This window comes from Oncorhynchus masou, chromosome 28 (assembly GCF_036934945.1).
Source record: "Oncorhynchus masou masou isolate Uvic2021 chromosome 28, UVic_Omas_1.1, whole genome shotgun sequence".
NCBI lineage: Eukaryota > Metazoa > Chordata > Actinopteri > Salmoniformes > Salmonidae > Oncorhynchus > Oncorhynchus masou.
The window spans coordinates 67,230,772-67,251,769 of record NC_088239.1 but is presented as its reverse complement, the minus strand read 5'-3'; the positions used below and the strand labels follow the sequence as shown (position 1 = coordinate 67,251,769).

At 45.9% G+C, this 20,998-nt stretch overlaps 2 protein-coding genes and 1 long non-coding RNA gene across 3 annotated transcripts in view; 2 read left to right on the top strand and 1 right to left on the bottom strand.

Annotated features, from left to right (window-relative positions):
* LOC135518131 (uncharacterized) overlaps nucleotides 1–20,998 on the bottom strand; it is a 56,411-nt gene that overhangs the window by 16,933 nt on the left and 18,480 nt on the right. The gene's annotated exons all lie outside the window — the stretch shown is intronic.
* On the top strand, nucleotides 910–7,178 carry LOC135518127 (arrestin domain-containing protein 3-like). Its single transcript, XM_064943042.1, has 8 exons — nucleotides 910–1,387; nucleotides 4,308–4,389; nucleotides 4,546–4,693; nucleotides 4,777–4,879; nucleotides 4,972–5,228; nucleotides 5,436–5,580; nucleotides 5,711–5,856; nucleotides 5,942–7,178. Exons 1-8 carry the CDS (start codon nucleotides 1,108–1,110, stop codon nucleotides 6,011–6,013), a joined length of 1,233 nt encoding a protein of 410 aa, XP_064799114.1. The 5' UTR covers nucleotides 910–1,107; the 3' UTR covers nucleotides 6,014–7,178.
* On the top strand, nucleotides 18,323–20,785 carry LOC135518129 (centrin-3-like). The gene is made up of 5 exons (XM_064943044.1): nucleotides 18,323–18,479; nucleotides 19,120–19,255; nucleotides 19,371–19,485; nucleotides 19,812–20,003; nucleotides 20,150–20,785. Exons 1-5 carry the CDS (start codon nucleotides 18,460–18,462, stop codon nucleotides 20,191–20,193), a joined length of 507 nt encoding a protein of 168 aa, XP_064799116.1. The 5' UTR covers nucleotides 18,323–18,459; the 3' UTR covers nucleotides 20,194–20,785.

The window sequence follows — 20,998 nt, the reverse complement described above, 5'->3', positions numbered from 1 at the left end:
AGGATCAGTGGGTTAACGTCCTTGTTCAGGGGCAGAATGACAGATTTGTATCTTGTCAGCTCAGGGATTCGATCTATCAACCTTTCGGTTACTGGCACAATGCTCTAAATACTAGGCTACCTGTCACCCCAATTGATTATAACTCAGAAAAACTTTTTAAATGTTTGCATGTTGCCTTTATATTTTTGTCTATCATGGAATGCTCTTACTAGCCTGTTCTTCTTTTCACAAGTAGATGGCGGTAAGGGACTATAGTATCGTCATTTTCTGTAAGAAGGTTCATATGGCCAGTAGGACTTTCATCAGAACCAATTTTTGGATCAAATGTCAAAAGTGAATGTGGAAGAGCGACCATAAGGGTGGGAACACAGCAAAGGAAGGGTTGAAGCTCCATAATGTAGTAACTCTTTAAGAATGGGACATTATAATGAAATTGCAACAGTTGTGGAAACTGTAGGCCTATCCTCTCCAAAAATAATGAAATTGCCCCAAAACTGATCGAAGGTCAGTTATGTTTTTCGGGTTTGCATTTGGGATTTTGGATTTGAGAAGCTGATCCGAGATCTGTAGCCTATCTATATATTAGTTGAAGCTCCATAATGTAGTAACTCTTTAAGAATGGGACATTATAATGAAATTGCAACAGTTGTGGAAACTGTAGGCCTATCCTCTCCAAAAATAATGAAATTGCCCCAAAACTGATCGAAGGTCAGTTATGTTTTTCGGGTTTGCATTTGGGATTTTGGATTTGAGAAGCTGATCCGAGATCTGTAGCCTATCTATATATTAACTCATCTCAGCAACATGAGGAAGGATGAACTAATGCGCAATTGTACGCACATCCCAATAGGTTTATTATGGCGAGGCTCCTTTAAGAGCGCTGAGACACGAAGCAGCTGTTCATACTAGAAAGTGGAGGAGGAGACCATAGAAATGAACGCACTGGGAGGATGACAGCTTTTAGCCGCTACTGTAACCCTGAACCTCTGACACCCATATGAACCGTCAGCGAGAGAACCACTAACCCAGCCCGCATCCTCTATCCTGAGCAAAAAGCGAGGGGCCGTGGGCTCCTTATGATTTCATAGACGCTATTTCTCTAACACCATGGTGCTGGGCAAGGTGAAAAATTTAGCGGTCTACTTCGACTATCTGAACGACAACAACGTCCACGTTTACTCCGGTGGGGATTCGGTCTCGGGGAGGGTGATAATCGAAGTCATCGGCGAGGTTCGCGTCAAAACGTTGAACATAACCGCCAGAGGCGTAGCCAAGGTGCGGTGGACCGAGTCCCGGAACGCCGGAGCCAACACTGCCTACACTCAGAATTACACCGAGGAGGTGGAATACTTAAACCATAGCGACACGTTAATAGGAGAGGAGAGAGGTAAGGGACCACCACATCACAATTACGCACTCATTCTCACAGAGATGTGCTGGCAAACTTGAAATTGGGTATATATGGAAAGGCCTAGTTCCGGTTGTTCTGAATTTTCAGATTCCAACTATGTTATGGAGCTCTGTCATTGCTGGTAATTATAGCCTATGCCATTTGTAGGTTACATGACTGACGATGGGTTAAATTTGACATAAACTGCGTAACACACACATTCTTTGGAACAAATTACAGTTCTTAGTCAGGTGGGATAGTGGTCCTGATGCGACAAAGGATAGGTTTTCTGCATCCAATTTAGGCTGTTTAATACGCCAGATCCGACATAAATATTTAATATTTGCTCAATTGATGTCTTATTATGACACATATTACAATTACTGTAGATTCTACAGTAATTGTTTTATTCGAATTGAAGTTTGTAAAGCCTTCTCTGCGTTTTATTTAGCGAGTTAAGAAACCTCAAAATGTTGTCAAAATTTGACACGAGCGAGGGCTAATCTAACTAAAAGCGGTTAAAGTTAATAATAACGTTGTTTCGCTGACGACAACCTGAAGTTTACTCCCTTTGTTAGAAGCGGTTCAAACCTGATCACAAACTGGCTGAGGGAAGGGGGCGCGTGGGGGGGACTCCCCTTTCGCCTCTGATTGGTCTAAACTGCCATATGTGTCTAGGATGACATCATTCCATCTGGGGAATTAAAAATTCTTAAGCATGCAACTTTGTCTTCAATTTGCTGCTGTAACAGTTCCGTTATGTACTGCACAACTAGCCTAACACGTAGGCAGGCCTATGCCACACATCTTTCATAAAGTAACTGATATGTTACATCAACAGGTACTATTAAGAAATGTATCATTGCATTGACCAAAGAGGGCATTTACAGTAGTGCCCATTACCTTACTAGGCTACTGAGGTTCAGTTTCAGCTGATAACAATTTTCATAATAGCTGGTCTAATGGGACATGTAAAGTGAAACATTTAGGATTTATTTAGCATCTTTACAGGGCTTAACAACACCAAGAGATACACTTTTAATTTTTCCATTTAAAAGAAAAACAACCCCATAGTTAGTATACAGCGCAATAAAAATAGACTCTTGACGTAACACAGCAATACAAACAAGTCCTATCTCATATTACAGTAAATGCACTTTTGCATGGGCGAATCAGGCTCTTGTTGCCAGGTTAATGTGAGAGCTGAAGTCATATTTTCTCAAACATTTATCCATCACAATATGACAACACCAAGACCTTCAGCTGAAGACTGGTTGCCTTTTCAGCAACGTAACCTACCGGTGGCAACGTAACCTACCGGTGGCAACGTAACCTACCGGTGGCAACGTAACCTACCGGTGGCAACGTAACCTACCGGTGGCAACGTAACCTACCGGTGGCAACTTAACCTACCGGTGCCCTTTAGTTCAGATAACCTACCGGTGCCCTTTAGTTCAGATAACCTACCGGTGCCCTTTAGTTCAGAATAGCCTTTGTGAAAACAGTGTTAATCAGTAGGGTAGGGTTCCTTATGTAGCTGGCTGGTAAATGATGTCATGTATGTGCTGATCATCTGTTTACCTTAGGAAAGCTACATGGGGTGCAGGATTTTTAATACCAGCACTAACTCACCTGATTGAACCAACAGTGTTCTAAATAGTGGAACATGAGTATGTGACCCAGGGTTGTTAGTGCTGGGCTGGAACAAAAGCCGGTACACCCTGTAGCTCTCCAGGACCAGAGCCTACACTAATTTGATCTCCACTGTTGCTCAAGCATAGTGTTTATTAGTTCATGATCTGTAAGTATTTTATGTTTTCCTTATTTTGTTGCACTGTAATAACCTTGATTGTATTTGTGTGTTGATTGATTGAGGAATTTGTCAAATAAAATATGTTGTTGGTTTTTAATAAAGATGCATGAATGTACCTACTCTCGAGTCCCTCTTTATTTCTCTCAAATAGACAGACAGATCTAGACTGTCTCTGTCTGTCTCTGTCTGTCTCTGTCTGTCTGTCTGTCTGTCTGTCTGTCTGTCTGTCTGTCTGTCTGTCTGTCTGTCTGTCTGTCGGACTCCCTCCCTCTCGGTCTCTGAGTATCACTCAATACCTAAATCTTTCTATCTCCCTCTCTTTCTCTCTCTCCTACCCTCCCTATCTCTCTGTTCATGTCTCTCTCTCTCTCAATTCTCCCATATTACAGAACACATGGCCATTCATAAAGGGGCTTGGTGGAGGGGCGGGACCAGGTTAGCTTTCCTCCAATGGCAAGCTAAGTATGTATGCATTGGAGTATCAGGCTGAAAATCCGCTGCTCATTCTGGTTCATACCAGTCTGCTCCTGCTCTCCTCGCGCTGCCGGTGTGATTTAAAAACAAACACACACACGCACATACACAATGTTCCACAATGATCTCAGCTGCAAACGAGAAAATGCAAGACTGCTGAGGTGGCAGAAAATAGATGATCAGAGATTCACACATCAACGTACACAATAACATGTAGATAAAGGAAGTGAAAGGGGATGCATGTTTGCTCAGTCTGGGTGTGTCTTCAGGTCTCTGCTGTGCTCTGTAGTATCTGAAGTGTTCATGGAGGAAATTACAAGAAATGTTGTATTTGATGCGTTTATGACCTGACACAGTGGGTAATATTCAAATGAAATATGATGACTGGGTTTTACGTGTCATAAAGCATTTATGTGTGAATTTGTGTGGTGTGTTATACATTTTTTTTTTATGTGCACTTATGTGTCGTCCAGCATTTACTACTGGGTTTATTATCTTGATGTTGACTTGGAATGAGGTACTTGAAAGCACAACGTGAAACAATGAAATGAAATGGTGGGTGTGTGTCTATGTGTGTAGATTAGTGTGTGTCAGGTATGGTATTTGGAATCTTGTTTTCCTGTATTTCAGACGAGGACAGTACAGAGGAGACCCTCACTGTTCTCAACACAGGATTACACGAATTCGCCTTTAGCTTCCTGCTACCACAGATGTATGTAACACACACAACTATAACATAAAATCTGAACCCCAAATATGGAATCTTATCTAAAGATAGAAATGTAAAAAGTATAATCCTATACACATTTCCCCTCCTCTTCTCCTCTCTCCTCCTCTTCTCCTCTTCCCTCCACTCCCCCTCTCTCAGGCCCCTGGCCACGTCGTTTGAAGGGAAGCATGGCAGTGTGAGGTACTGGGTGAGAGCAGAGCTCTACAGACCATGGCTGCTGCCTTTCAAAGTCAAGAAAGAGTTCACTGTGTTTGAACACATCGATATCAACACTCCACTGCTGCTGGTGAGGATTGTGGGGTGTACACACACACACACACATCTCACATACACACATGCTCACAGTTTTTGTGAAATGTCTGTGTATAGGCCCCTCAAGCTGGCACTAAGGACAAGACCTTATGTTGTTGGTTCTGTGCCTCGGGACCCATCTCACTCAGCGCCAAGATAGAGAGGAAGGGATACACGCCAGGTGAGTAACACACACACTGTCCCATTCCCCCCTCCCATACCACCCCCACCTCACAGCCTCACCCTCTCCTCTTTCCTCTCCTCCTCTTCTAGGTGAGTCCATCCAGATCTTTGCAGAGGTGGAGAACTGTTCGTCCAGGGTGGTGGTGCCCAAGGCAGCGCTGAGCCAGACCCAGACCTACTTCGCCAAGGGCAAGGCCAGGCAGCTCCAGCAGCAGATGGCAGCCCTGTGTGGGGACACCCTACCCCAGGGGAAGAGCCAGAGCTGGGATGGAAAACTCCTCCACATACCCCCAGTGTCCCCATCCATCCTGGACTGTCCACTCATCAGAGTGGAGTACTCACTAGTGGTGAGGAATTATAATATGGTGTATAGTTTATATGGTAATACATGTATTAATATTGTAGAATGGTAAATAAGTGTTGTCAGTCAAATCGCCTCGTAAAATCGAACCTGTTTAGCAGGATATTCACAGTCATATACTGTAAAGGTTATCTTTCTGGTATATCATCATTTGGGCTGTCAATAAGACAATATCTACCTCTGTCTCTCTCAGGTGTATGTGGACATCCCTGGGGGGTTGAACCTGTCTCTATCGTTGCCGTTGGTGATCGGGACCATCCCCCTCCATGCATTCACCAATCGAACAAGCAGCATCAGCAGCTACTGTAGTAGCATCAGCTGGCCAGAGAGACCTGAGGGTACGACATACACCTGTGTGTGAGCGTGTACTGTGTGAGCGTGTACTGTGTGTGAGCGTGTACTGTGTGTGTACTGTGTACTGTTTGTGTGTTCTCCCAAGTTAATCCTATGCTGTGTGTGTATTCACAGCTCCCCCCAGCTACAGTGACTTGGTGGTGACAGAGGAGCAGAGGTGGGGCTGTCTGGAGGGGTCAGAGGTCAACGAAGAGGACCAGGGAACACTGCGCACTTACATCACAGAGTTCAGATACCAGCCCCCACCGCTCTACTCCGAGGTACACACACACCACACATCCACGCGTACACACACACACATTATTATAGGTCTAACTAGCCTACTCTTCCCCCTGTGTTCCTCAGGTTGACCCTAACCCAGAGCCAGGCTGTGGAGGTCAGGTGGTCAGGAGACCTGACCTCTGCCCCTCTCGCTGAGCACAACACTGACCTGCTCAGAGCAGACAGGCATCTACACCTACAGATGGATCCAACATGGCCGCTGCTATAGCCCCCTACTGGAGCCAGTCACGTACAGGTGGATCCAACATGGACGCCGCTATAGCCCCCTCCTGGAGCCAGTCACCTACAGATGGATCCAACATGGCCGCCGCTATAACGTCCTACTGGAGCCAGTCACCTACAGATAGATCCAACATGGCCGCCGCTATAACCCCCTACTGGAGCCAACATTGCGTCTCATCCTTAGTTTTCTCGGGTACATAGATCAACAAGATGCAGGGCTGTCAGCTCTGATAGACACTCTGTGGAGAGGCCAGGAGACGCCTCAGTCTGACCAGCATCACGGTTCTCTGCTGGTCAGAAAGAATAGATAGTCCTTAGACCAATCTTCTGGTACATATGACCATTACGTGGCACATCTAAGACTAGAAAGGAGAGGAGAAGAAGAAAATAGATAATCCACTGTTGGACTGTTGGAAACAGTGGTCAGGATCTCCTCCAGCCTCGGAGTGAATTTTGCACATGCCTCTCACTGTTTTTCTACTTAACTTCCACAGCTTTTCTTCCTCAACTGTCCTATATGCTGGAACATGTCCGTTGTCTTCTCACCACCATTACTACTTAACAAGAAACAACACCGATCACAGACTCTTTTAGAACAAACTAAGAAACAAATGAAAGGAAATGTTTTTAGAGAGGTGTTATTGTGTCTTGGGTTTCCTGAATGGGGAATGTGGTACATGGTGAAATGACTAGTGTGTGTGTTCAGACACTGTGGATCTGTGAAGCACTCACTCACTCTCTCTGTCTTTCCTCACTAAACCCTCCATTGATACAGTACCCTACTAAGCACTTGTTTGATTGTAGTATGTGGACATATGACACAGAAAGAAGCTCTGTATTTACATAAGAGGCAAAGAAACAGCCAGATGTAAAATAAAATAAGGAAAAAATACATTTGAAATGTTTACAGGTCAATTGTCCTTCAAAGTTGATCTTCACCTCCAAACAAAGTGCAATATATTTTTGTATTTGTCGTTTTTCTGTTTGTGTAAGTGATGCCATTATAGCCATTACTGATCTGAATGCTATCATGATCTTCCTTTGTTTGAAATAAAGAAGCCTTTTTGTAGAAACTGAACTGTGTAAGAATTAGTTCAGTGGATTAAAAGCAGGGTTATGGGTCCCTCTTTCAATAGCAGGGTTATTGGTGAATAGCAGGGTTTGGAGTTACTGGGCCCGCTATCACATTGTACACTACAGCAGGGTTTGGAGAGAGCTGCATGTTCCTTCTGCCTCTTGTAGATTCTATTTTCTCCCCTCTCCCTCTATCCTCTCTTTCTCTCCTCCCTCTCTCTCTCTCTAGCTCCATTTTTCCATTCCAATGCTGGATAACCAGACAGGACAAGAGAGAATTGTATCCTCCAACACGCTCTCTGTCCCCCCCCAGATATTGGCTAAGGCTCATGTGAACTACTGACTCAGTTCATCTCTGTGGTCTGGACAGTGGACACAGTTGTGTGGACAGATTCAGATGTCATGATGTAGTATTCTATGCTAATACTGTAATGGGCACTGCAGATAGAGAGACAAAGATCTTTGAAACGTGAGCTTGTGAACCGTTCCCAACCCCTAGACACATAGACACGCTAGGGCCTTTCCCTATCTGAGCAAGGCCTGTCCCATTCTTTGCTAGAACTTTGTCATATCTTCGTCACCACCCTGACAGAGCGAGAGAGCACTCTTATTTTTCATTCGCATTAGCACGTTTTAAGCTCACTCCAGTGTCTAAGGGTTTTTGCTTCACCCTTGTACTTGATTGATGAATTAAGGTCACTAATTAGCAAGGAACTCCCCTCGCCTGGTTGTCGAGGTCTTCATTGAAAGGAAAAAAAACAAAATCCTGTGTGGAATGAGTTTGACGCCCTGTTCTACAGGGTAGTACAAGGCTGCCCAACCCTCTTCTTGGAGATCTACAGTCCTTTGAGTTTTTAGTCCAACCGTAATTTAACACACCTGATTCTATTTATTAGCTGCTCAACAAGTCCTTAACTAGTTGAATCAGATACGCTAAATTAGGGTTGGACTGAAAACCTACAGGACAGTAGATCTCCAGGAAGAGGGTTGGGCAGTCATGGTATAGTAGTTGTGGACATTTTGAGAATTAGTGGGTCAGGAAGTCGGATATCTCTGCAACAGGAAAAAGGCGGTGTTTCCCCCCTGGGGTCTGTTCTCATGTCAGTCACACACACACACACACACACACACACACACACACACACACACACACACACACACACACACACACACACACACACACACACACACACACACACACACACACACACACACACACACATCCCAACTGCTACTACCAGACTCTTATTATAATTGCTAAACACTGCACAATGTAAACACTTGCCCCCCAATCCCCCGTTCCCCAAGACGTGTAAATATTGGTCTATAAATTGTGCCTTCCTGTATTATACTTATGCAAAAAAATATTATTTATTCTACTGAGTCATTTACTTTATGTTCACATTTTTATATTTTATTATTTCTTATTGTTGTTGCATTGTCGAGAATTAACCTGAAAGTAAGCATTTGGTTGGACTGTGTATACCATGGGTATCCCGTAAATACAACTAATGAAACTTGAAACTTGTTGTGTTTCAGATGTGGTGTGTTCAGAACAGACACACCAATATGCAGTATGGAAATATATACAGGAAATATATACACACACACACACACACACACACACACACACACACACACACACACACACACACACACACACACACACACACGATGAAAGGCCACTTGAGTACAGTTTTGGCTGATGCTCTACAGGAGCAGCTACTGTGCCATAGATAAACACAAACCGGTTTGGACTGGCTGGAGAGACGCAGTCAGAAAGTCAACCTAGTACATGTTTGTGTGTGTGTGTGTTGTTTAAGTGTTTGTGTTTGTATGTCCTAACACAGATATTTGAAGTCCTGGAATATGTTCTCAGGGGAGAACATGTATGGGGCTATATGCCTCTCGCTGTGGCACACATGCCCCCCACCCGCCCCTCATGTTACCTCATGACCCAGGTTGTGAGTGTGCGAGTTTGTGTGTGGGTGTGTGGTGACCCAGGGCAGTGAAAAAATACTCTGGGCACAGCCAGTACTTGTCTGAGGGTATAGGAGAGAGAGACATAATTTAATTCGATTGTTATTAGATAACAACATGCCACATTGGACAGCAGATTATATAACAATCCCACAGAAGCACGCACCCAATTCATTTCTAAATCATCCCCCAAAAAACTAACCTGATAAATGAATAGGAAGTCTCGACACTGATCTAAGAGCAGTTTTGCAATTCCTCCTATAATCATTTTCATCAAGGTTAGCTGATCCTAGATCTGTGTCTAATGCCAAGTTAGAGCCTGTTGCAGACACGCAGTAAGGCAACAATATTTTTTACAGTTGTTCATAAGGTCAATAATAGAACATGGAATTTCACAGAGAGACAAGAACTCAGATACATTCAGATAAATAGAGAGAGTTATTGCGTGAGTGGTTTGATTTTTTTTTTTTTACCTTTATTTTACTAGGCAAGTCTCAGTTAAGAACAAATTCTTATTTACAATGACGGCTTAGGAACAATGGGTTAACTGCCTGTTCAGGGGCAGAACGACAGATTTGTACCTTGTCAGCTCGGGGGTTTGAACTTGCAACCTTCCAGTTACTAGTCCAACGCTCTAACCACTAGGGTCATTCCACGAAATGAGTGCCTTTTGCATCCCTTTGACATTTTATGTAAAATTTGTGCACCAATATTGGGTTTTAAAAGCCTGGTTGACCGGGGTGCCGGCGGTGGAAGTCGGCAATGAGGGGAGGCTGATATCCCAAGGAACACTCGAAGGGAGAGACCCGTGGCAGAGCAAGAAAGGGTTTTGCGAGCGTACTCAACCCATACCGGTTGCTGACTCCAGGTGGTAGGTTTGGTGGAGACTAGGCAGCGAAGAGTCATCTCTAAGTCCTGGTTGGTTCGCTCTGACTGGCCGTTGGACTGGGGGTGGAATCCACGCTGGGTGACGACCCAATGAGCGTGTAGAACGCCTTCCAGAACCGTCACGAGAACTGCGGACCCCGGTCGGAGACCATGACCACCGGGAGTTTGTGGATCCGGACGACGTGCTGCACCATAAGCTAGGCCGTCATCTTGGCTGAGGTATAGTTTGGGGAGGGAAATAAAGTGGGCGGCTTTGAAAAACCGTTCGACCACAGTCAGAATGGCAGAGTTGCCCTCAGACGGGGGGAGACACATGACGAAATCCAGGGATATATGGGACCAGGGACGGTGAGGGACAGGAGGAGGAGTCTTGTTCTGTTCATAGACTGTGCAGGCGGCGAGAAACGTGGCAACATCTGGAACTATAGTAGGCCACCAAAAGCGTTGTCGCACGAAGGCCAGGGTCCGACGAGAGCCCGGGTGAAAGGCAAGGAGAAATGGGAGGAATGGGCCCACTCCAGGACTGCGGAGCGGGAACAGCGTCAGGCACAAACATCCGGTTATCCCCCAGGGTTTGGCTGGGACTGCTGTGCCTCCCGGACCTGTTTCCCTATACCCCAGCTGAATGCGGTTGCCAGGAACAAGATGGGAAGGATGGTCTTCGGGTTCCGGGGTGGTAACCGTGGGGTTATAGCAACGAGACAGGGTATCTGGCTTGACGTTCTTGGATACTAGATGGTAGGAGTGGGAAAAGTTGAACCGGGGGGCCATCTCACTTGCCTGGAGTTGAGGCGCTTGGCGGTGTGGAGATTCTCCAGGTTTTTGTAGTTGGTCCACTCAATGAATGGATGTTCCACCCCTTATAGCCAGTGCCTTCATTCCTCCAAAGCCATCTTCACTGCGAGAAGCGCCCGATTCCCCACATCGTAATTCCTCTCAGTGGCGTTGAGAGAAGAAGGCGCAGGAACAAAGTTTGAGGTCCAGGGCAGAACGTTGGGACAGGACAGCCCCCACTCCGACATCCGAAGCATTGGCCTCCACCACAAACTGACGGGAAGGGTCAGGATGAACCAGTATAGGAGCAGTGGTGAAGCAGTGTTTAAGGTCCCAGAACGCCCGGTCAGCGGCAGATGACCACCTGAACGGAACCTTGGTAGAGGTGAGTGCAGACAGGGGGGAGGCCAGGGTGCTGTAACCCCAGATAATGTGGCGATAAAAGTTGGCACACCCCAGGAAGTGTTGCAGCTGCACCCTGGACGTAGGCTGAGGCCAATCTACCACCGCTCTGACCTTCTCGGGATCCATTTGGACACTCCCAGCAGAGATGATGTAGCCCAAAAAGGGAATGGTGGAGTGATGGAACTCGCACTTTTCCGCCTTAACAAACAACTGGCTCTCCAGAAGGCGCTGGAGAACCTGTCGGACGTGGAGCATGTGTTCTTGGGGGAAGCGGGAGAAGACAAGGATGTCATCAATGTAGATGAAGATGAACCGGTACAACGTGTCCTGGAGAACATCATTCACCAGAGCCTGGAACACGGCAGGGGTGTTGGTAATCCCAAAGGGCATTACCAGATATTTGCAGAGGCCTCTGGCTGTGTTGAAGGAGGTCTTCCACTCATCCCACTCTCGTATCCACACCAGATGGTAGGCGTTTCGTAGATCCAGCTTGGAGAAAACAGTGGCCCCCTGGAGCAGCTCAAAGGCAGAGGAAATGAGTGGTAGCGGATAATGGTTCTTCACAGTAATGTCATTGAGTCCCCGATACGATAGTCAATGCAGGGGAGCAGGATCTTGTCCTTTTTCTCCACGAAGAAGCAACCTGCGCCAGCGGGATGGATAAATTCTGTAGCTAGGGAGTCCCCAATGTAGGTCTCCATAGCCTTGGACTGTAGTCCCGACGAAGAGTACAGATGTCCCTGGTATCCCTGGTGCTAGGAAGAAGGTCAATCCCGCAGTCATAGGAGCGGTGCGGCGGAGGGGAAGTGGTACTCCGAAGGAATGGCGAAGAGGTCTGGAGAAACTTCCGAGCCTCCAGGAAGACGTCCCGGGGCAGGATGTGCCAACTTCAGACAATGGGCATGGCAGAATGGACTCCAGCCCATGATAGCACCTGTAGATCAGTTGAAGTGGGGATTGTGTTGCTGGAGCCAGGAGAATCCCAAAACCACAGGAATCTGGGGGGACATGATGAGCAGGAATTGAATGGTATCACAGTGATTCCCTGACACAGGTAGGTTGATGGGAGTGGTGTTATGGGTGACCCAACCTATAGAGCGCCTGTCCAGCACTAACATCCATGGGAATGGAGAGGGGCTGAGTGGGGATGTTCAGCTCGGAAGACAGTGTGGCGTCCAAAATGCACTCATCGGCCCCAGAGTCAATGAGGACATGGAGAGATTTGGACTGGTTTCCCCAAAGCAGAATGGCATGATAAGGGAAGCAGAAAAGTTCCCCATATTGCCCACCAAAGCACTCACTCCTACCGGTGAGCCTGGTCTTTTACCAGGCAAGAGGACACAAAATGACCATAACTCCCACAATACAGACAGCACAATACAGACAGGTGAGGTGGAATCCCTGGACGTGCGAGCGAAATCAAATTTCCACTCCATCCCGCAATCGCCCATCGATGCAGATGGTCAAAGCAATGAGGGAGGCAAGATCCATGGATAACTCCTGAACAGCAAACTCATCCTTAACCTCCTCCAAGACGCCGTGCAGGAACATGTCAAACAGTGCTTCCTGTTTCCACGCACTCTCCGATGCCAACGTGCGGAAATCTACCGCATAGTCGGCCACTCTGTGGGGGTCCTGCCGGAGCTGGATTAGCTACCGGGCACCATCTCTCCCGGAGAACGGGGTATCAAAAACCTTCCTCACCTTTCCCATGAACCCCTCCAGACACCATCACATGGCCGGCTGTTGTTCCCATACGGCAGTAGCCAAGGTGAGAGCACTCCCAAACATCAACATGATGAGATAGGCTATCTTGGAGCGATCTGAGGGGAAGAAGGAAGGCTGAAGCTCGAAGATGAGGGCACACTGAGCTAAAAACAGCCGACAGGTACTCGGCTCTCCATTAAAGGGCTCCCGGGAAGGTAGAGTGGCCGGGGGGCGGCGCTGCTAACCGCCGAGTTACTTACGGTGGTATCACTCCCTGACCTTAGAGATCCTTCTTATGTCTCTATTTGGTTTGGTCAGGGTGTGATTTGGGGTGGGTATTCCATGTTCTATTATTTGTATTTCTATGTTTTGGCCGGGTAGGGTTCTCAATCAGGGACAGCTGTCTATCGTTGTTTCGGATTGAGAACCATACTTAGGTAGCCCTTTTCCCACCTGTCTTTGAGGGAAGTTGACTTTGTTTATGGTACATAGCCTTTAGCTTCACGGTTTGTTTTGTAGTATTTATTGTTTTGTTCGGATTCTTTTCTAATAAAAATAATATGTACGCTCACCACACTGCACCTTGGTCCTCTTCATTCAACGGCCGTGACAGAACTTCCCACCACCAAGGGACCAAGCAGCGTGGTAAGGAGGAGCAGCGTGTTCAGGATTCATGGACTTGGGAGGAAATCCTGGATGGGAAAGGACCCTGGCGGCAGGCTGGAATATAGCCATCCAAAAGAGGAACTGTAAGGAGCTAAAGCTGAGTGACAGCGATATGAGGAGGCTAACCAGCGAAGCAGGCACGAGAGGCAGCCCCCCAATTCTTTAGGTAGGGGGCACACGGGGAGTGTGGCAGAGTCAGGATTCAGACCTGGGCCAACTCCCCATGCTAACATTGGCGAGCATGTGACTGGTCAGGCACCGTGCTATGGGGTGATGCACACGGTGTCTCGAGTGAGCATTCACAGGCCGGTGTGCTCTGTGCCAGCGTCCCGCATTTGCCGGGTGGAAGTGGGCATCCAGCCAGAACGGGTTGTGCCAGCTCTGCGCTCGAGACAGCCAGTGCGCCTCCACGGCCCAGTGTATCCGGTGACTCTGCCAAGAACTAAGCCTCCTGTATGTCTCCCCAGCCTGGTGAGTCCTGTGCCTGCCTCCAGAGCCAGGCCCCCTGTGTCTCTCCACTCCAGTGATGATCCATGGCACAAAGCCTCCAGTGATGATCCATGGCACGAAGCCTCAAGTGATGATCCATGGCACGAAGCCTCCAGTGATAATCCATGAAAGGAAGACTCCAGTGATGATCCATGGCACGAAGCCTCCAGTGATGATCCATGGCAAGAAGCCTCCAGTGATGATCCGTGGCACAAAACCTCCAGTGATGATCCATGACACAAGCCTCCAGTGATGATCCTTTGCACGAAGCCTCCAGTGATGATCCATGGCACAAAGCCTCCAATGATGATCCATGGCAAGAAGCCTCCAGTGATGATCCATGGTAAGAAGCCTCCAGTAATGATCCATGGCACTCCAGAGACGGTCTTCAGTCCGGAGCCTCCAGAGACGGTATCTAGTCCAGAGCCTCCAGAGACGGCCCGCAGCGAGGGTGCCCAGTCCGAGGCCCGCAACGAGGGTGCCCAGTCCTGGGCCCGCAACGAGGGTACCCAGTCTGGGGCCCGCAACGAGGGTCCCCAGTCCGGGGTTGGCGACGAGGGTCCCCGTACCAGAGGTGCCACCAAAGTGGGGTGAGCCAGTGGTGGAGCGGGGTCTGCGTCCCGCACCTGAGCCGCCAACGCAGGTAGATGCCCACCCAGACCCTCCCCTATAGGTTCAGGTTTTGCGGCCGGAGTCCGCACCTTTGAGGGGGGATTTCTCCAGCAGCATGTCCAACACAAAGCAATTTCTCGTGCCTACCAATGGAGGCTCTTTGGGAGGAGATGGCATTGAGCAGCTGGCCCGGGTCTGCTGGGTCAGTCATGGCCAGTTCGTACTATCAGGTATGAAGGTAAGACCCAGACCTGGACGGGGGTGGAGACAATCACAAAGACAGGTGAAACAGATCAGGGTGTGAGAAGCCTGTTATATTCAATGAAGTGCCCTTTAATATAGACCACATGGATAATTCAGTAAATCAGGTATTTAATATGAATAAAGACGTTTTGACATTTCTTTGCACCATCTGTCACTTCCAGGAAGATTTTAGCCCACTTAACCCCAACATTTCTCCAAGTTTTTACCATCATTATAAAGCCCTAGCTATTGAGTTGCTTTGATGGTCATTTCTAAAGATGATTATTTATTTAATGTGATTAGTGATTCATTTTAAAGTAAAAAAAAACATGCCCCTCATTTTAAAGTCAATCCTGTTATGTGAACTGAACTCTCATTTTAATATGGTGAAACTATTCCTTTTTTAGAATTGTTTATTTTTAAAGAAACATTGAACAACTAATAGTCATAGTGGCTGAGTCAGTTACAGGGGCTGAGTCACTGGCTTACTGGTGCTCTTTCATGCCGTCCCTAGGAGGGGTGTGTCACTTGAGTGGGTTGAGTCACTGACGTGATCTTCCTGTCTGAGTTGGCGCCCCCCCTTGGGTTGTGCCGTGGCGGAGATCTTTTTGGGCTATACTCGGCCTTGTCTCAGGATGGTAAGTTGGTGGTTGAAGGTATCCCTCTAGTGGTGTGGGGGCTGTGCTTTGGCAAAGTGGGTGGGGTTATATCCTTCCTGTTTGGCCCTGTCCGGGGGTATCATCGGATGGAGCCACAGTGTCTCCTGACCACTTCTCCTGTCTTAGCCGATGTCCTGTGTGAATTTAAGTATGCTGTCTCTAATTCTCTTTCTCTCAGAGGACCTGAGCCCTAGGACCATGCCCCAGGACTACCTGACATGATGACTCCTTGCTGTCCCCAGTCCACCTGGCCGTGCTGATGCTCCAGTTTCAACTGTTCTGCCTTATTATTATTCGACCATGCTGGTCATCTATGAACATTTGAACATCTTGGCCATGTTCTGTTATAATCTCCACCTGGGACAGCCAGAGGAGGACTGGCCACCCCTCATAGCCTGGTTCCTCTCTAGGTTTCTTCCTAGGTTTTAGCCTTTCTAGGGAGTTTTTCTTAGCCATCCTGTATCTACACCTGCATTGCTGGTTGTTTGGGGTTTGAGGCTGGGTTTCTGTACAGCACTTTGAGATATCAGCTGATGTACAAAGGGCTATATAAATACATTTGATTTGATTTGATAGTGTAAAAGCAGATGGGCTGGTTCTACTATTTTTGGCCATTTTCTGGAGTTTTGTGGTGGAAAACTGAGCGGGTCAAGCACAACACATAAAGTAGATAGACAGCCTAGAAATGTTTTAATAATGTAACTTTTTTTGGTGAAGCTTGCATTCAATTTCCCCTCTATGTTGCACACAAAAAGCTTCCATTCTCCCTGTCATATGGAGATATATGGCTAATTTAAGATGAAATTATCAACCCTGTTACGGTCAACTCTGTTACTTTATTTGGCACTTAAGGTAATTACTATAGAAGTATTTTATTTGTTTTACTCTTGAGATGGGAAAATGTGGAACATGTGCTCTTTATGAAAGAATGTAAAAATGTTGTGAAATCGAACCGAATTGGTGGAAAGACCCTGATACTCAATTGAGAATTAACACTGAGATAAAAGTGAAACAAAAGCTACACTTTCCTGATATGGCTTAGTAGTCTACTAAGATTGATACATAATTACTAATAATGGCCTCTACTACTACTATGACTACTATTACTATGACTACAACTACTACTACTGCATTTTATATTTGACATTTGAGTCATTTAGCAGACACTCTTATCCAGAGTGACTTACAGTTTGTACATTCATCTTGAGATAGCTAGGTGGGACAACCACATATCACAGGCATAGAAAGAACATTTTCCTCAATAACGTAGCCATCAGTAGAGTCAGATCTAGAAGGGGGGGTGGGGTCGAGGTGAGGAGGAAGATTATGTAAGATAATGTTTGAAGAGGTAGGGTTTCAGATGTTTTCGGAAGATGGGCAGGGACTCTGATGTCCTAGCTTCAGGGGGAAGCTGGGTCCACCATTGGGGTTCCCCTTGTAGGGGTGGGAGGTCCAAGAGACCCGAGGTGACAGAACGGAGTGCTTGTGTTGGGGTGTAGGGTTTCAGCATAGCCCGAAGCTAGGGAGGGACGGTTCATCTTGCTGTTCCGTAGGTAAAAGCACCATGGTTTTGTAGTAGTGGATGCGAGCTTCAACTAGAAGCCAGTGGAGTGTGTGGAGGAGCGGCGTGACATGAGAGAACTTGGGAAGGTTGAAAACCAGGCGGGCTGCAGCGTTCTGCATAGGTTGCAGGGGTTTAATGGCACAAGAGGGGAACCCAGCCAATAGCGAGTTGCAGTAGTCCAGACGGGAGAAGACAAGAGCCTGGATTAGGACCTGCGCCGCTTCCTGTGTGAGGTAAGGGTGTACGCTAAGGATGTTGTAGAGCATGAACCTGCAGCAGTGGGTCACTGCTTTGATGTTGGCAGAGAACGACAGGTGTTGTTCAGAGTCACACCAAGGTTCTTTGTACTCTGGGAGGGTGACACTGTAGGAGTTGTTAACCGTGATGGAGAGTTCTACTACTACTACTACCACTACCACTACTACTACTATTTACAGTTATCCAGAGTGATATATTTTGATATATTCTAAATATATGGCTCTGTTGTTATCAACATTTGATTATATTTCAAACAAAAAAATGTAAGTTCTTAGGCAATGAGCAAGGGGTGGTACATGTCTTCCATAGCTATAATCAAATATCCAGATTTTTGCTAAGAAGATCAAGTTTGTATACTGATCCTGATTAACTGATTTCACATAGAAAGGATATACATATATATATATACCTTTATTTAACTAGGCAAGTCAGTTAAGAACAAATTCGTATTTACATTGACTGCCTAATGGAACAGCGGGTCAACTGCCTTGTTCAGGGGCAGATTGACATATTTTTACCTTGTCAACTCGGGATTCAATCCAGCAACCTTTCCGTTTGCTGGCCTCACACTCTAACCACTACGCTACCCGAGGTGTCATCTGTTGTCTTGTCATCGCAAACGTGAACAACCGGTAACAGGCACAAGATAGCTCACGTGTAGGTCGACCAGGTCTCCTGCTTCACTTGGGTCTTAAGACTGTGAAACAGATTTCATGCAGGAGTATTTTCCATCACTGGTCTCTGCCTCTTGTCAATATGGACATGCATCACCCTCTACTGGGCAGAGAGTGTAACAAGCACTTCGGGACGTCTTTTCGTGAGGAAAATGTGCAGCCCGCGATATTTCATTTGTCGAATCAAAAGTGACTTTGAAGCGGAGCAATGATGTAGCAACCAATGGGAATTAACGAAACAGGCGCGGACTAACGGATTTGCTACAAGATGGTTTGTTGTGAATTTGGAAGCTGGGTTTTGCCTGTTACCGGTTCACGTTTTTGTCGGATTCTCTTGACGTTTTAGGTCTACATAGCACAACTTGAATGATGAGTCTGTCTTTAAGGTATTTTGTTTATTATTCGAGCACAGTATTTAAACGATTAGATTACTACCTAGCAAGAACTGTGAAACAAACTAGTACCAACCAGCTAGATTCCTTGTTGCCAATGGTTGCGAGTTAGTGAGCATATCTAGCTAGCGTTATATTTGACAGTCTTCTTTCACCCCGGCTACGTGAGGTTACAACTCAATATATTTTTTTTATTTTTGATAGTTAGCTAGCTATTGTTAGCTAGTAACCAACTGTGTTGGTCAACCTTAGCACCTGACACCTGTAGTCGCAATTAAGTATTTACACAAATCTAATTTTATTTGTCACATGCGCCGAATACAACAGTTGTAGACCTACAGTGAAATGCTTACTTACAAACCCTTAACCAACAATGCTTTAAGAAGTCTTATAGTTTTAAGTATTTTTTGTTGTTGTTGTAATAATTAAACAGCAGCAGTAAAATAACAATAGCGAGGCTATATACTGTACAGGTGGGTATTGATACAGAGTCAATGTGTTGGGGCACCGGTTAGTCGAGATAATTGAGGTAATATGTACATGTGACTAAGTGATTAATCGACTAACTCATCGTGTCTATAGTCAATCTATGCTATTTCTTTGTTTTGACACAACACCTGACACTGATGTTCAGGACTGAGCTGGCAGTGGATAAAACCAAGCGGAAGAAGAGAAGAGAGTTGACTGAGGAGCAAAAGCTTGAAATCAAAGAGGCGTTTGAGCTGTTTGACACAGACAAAGACAAAGAGATAGATTACCATGAACTCAAGGTAAACGTCTACCTACAAGTTACCTTATCATGTACTAGTATTCTGGTGTCCGTCTGCTGTCTAATATGACAGGGAAAGTATCATACTTAACTCTCTTCCTCTCTCTCACCCAAAGGTGGCAATGAGAGCTCTGGGTTTTGAGGTGAAGAAAGTGGATGTGCTGAAGATACTAAAAGATTACAACAGAGAAGGCAATGGCAAAATAACTTTTGATGACTTTAATGAAGTCGGTAAGTTCCTGCTGTGTTTAATTTCATGTTGTATATTACACACTATTGGAATAGTTCCATGCCTGATATTAGTGTACATTCCCTTTGTTGGTGTGTGCCTTTATTAATGCTGCACACTTTCTACTCCTCCTGTATTCCCCCTCATAACCCCCCTTACCTCTTCCCTGTCTACTGTACCCATGTGGAAGAGGTAGGGACCCTGAATGATCTCTGATTGGACAAAATATGATATGTAGAGCAGACATACTTCTCTGTACTGTAAGGGATCATGTCAACTCGATTCACTGAATTTAACCCTCTGTGTTTATCCATGTTATTTGTCTCAGTGACAGAACGTATGCTACAGCGGGACCCTAAGGAGGAGATCCTGAAGGCCTTTAAGCTGTTTGATGATGACGACTCAGGGAGGATCAGCATGAGGAACCTGAGACGTGTGGCCAGAGAGCTCGGAGAGAGCATCACAGATGAGGAGCTGCGCAGCATGATCGATGAGTTTGATACAGACGGAGACGGAGAGAGTGAGTACGCACAGGGAGCAGACACGGCATACATGCGCACACACACTCACTCGCTAACACACACTCACACACATTCAGCTTAATAACCATCAATTTAAAATGTAAAAGTGATGTTCAAAACAAAGTTTTCTCTCTTTTTCTCCCAGTAAACCAGGAGGAGTTTGTTTCCATAATGACTGGAGACTCCTGATTAGTGAGCAACTGCTTTGGGGGCTTGGCTAGGAGGCTGAGGCTGTAGATTCACTGTGGGATGGATGGGTCCCCAAGGTCACTGAGGAACTTCTGGAGAGGTTACCTTGTCTCCTTTCCTTCATCTAAACTGACTTAAAATATCTGGCCAGGTGAAGGAGAGGAAGTAAGGAAGCCACTGTAGTCTATTTGGACTCATCGTCTGGCCCAGTAGCACTGCTTTGGTTCTTGTCTTTGTTTTTATTAGTCTGATCCAACTACAACTATAGATAGTGTATGTTCTTTTACTTTTAGTACAGATCTTTCAAATGCAAATGGTATTCCCCCCAAAAAGAAGATTTGCTTGCTGTTATTTATGTTTGTTCCCTACAGAAAACTGTAGAGGTTATATTACAGGTCATCTCTCTGAAACATTCCAGGTAAACTTCAGTTTTCAATAGTATTTCTGGATGGTGGTTTAAACAGCAAATACAAACAGGTTATACACTCCCACATTTTGTAGTTTAATAGACCATTTTATTTGATTATTACCTTGTTTCTTTGTGTTATTTATTTTACATAATAAACCAAATTTGACTGATGTCTGCTCTTAACCTCTGTTATGGTCTGTAATCTCTTGACAAAATGGGTGCAGACTTCACACTGATGCAACAGGCTGGTCTATCTGGCAGTATGCGACGGTCTGCTGTTGTGACTTTCAATCACGAGAGAGAGGTGTTGTATTTCTCAAACACTGCATTGGACAAGATAATTAATTTACTTAACATACACACTGCTGTTGAGTGAGGTGAGGCAAGAGCCCCTGT

Coding starts and splice junctions, on each gene's coding strand:
- LOC135518127 (XM_064943042.1), top strand. CDS start 1,108: ATGGTGCTGGGCAAGGTGAAAAATTTAGCGGTCTACTTCGACTATCTG. Junction 4,390..4,545: donor AGCTTCCTGCTACCACAGAT/GTATGTAACACA, acceptor CCCCTCTCTCAG/GCCCCTGGCCACGTCGTTTG. Junction 5,229..5,435: donor GAGTGGAGTACTCACTAGTG/GTGAGGAATTAT, acceptor TGTCTCTCTCAG/GTGTATGTGGACATCCCTGG.
- LOC135518129 (XM_064943044.1), top strand. CDS start 18,460: ATGATGAGTCTGTCTTTAAG. Junction 19,256..19,370: donor TAGATTACCATGAACTCAAG/GTAAACGTCTAC, acceptor TCTCACCCAAAG/GTGGCAATGAGAGCTCTGGG. Junction 19,486..19,811: donor TGATGACTTTAATGAAGTCG/GTAAGTTCCTGC, acceptor TATTTGTCTCAG/TGACAGAACGTATGCTACAG.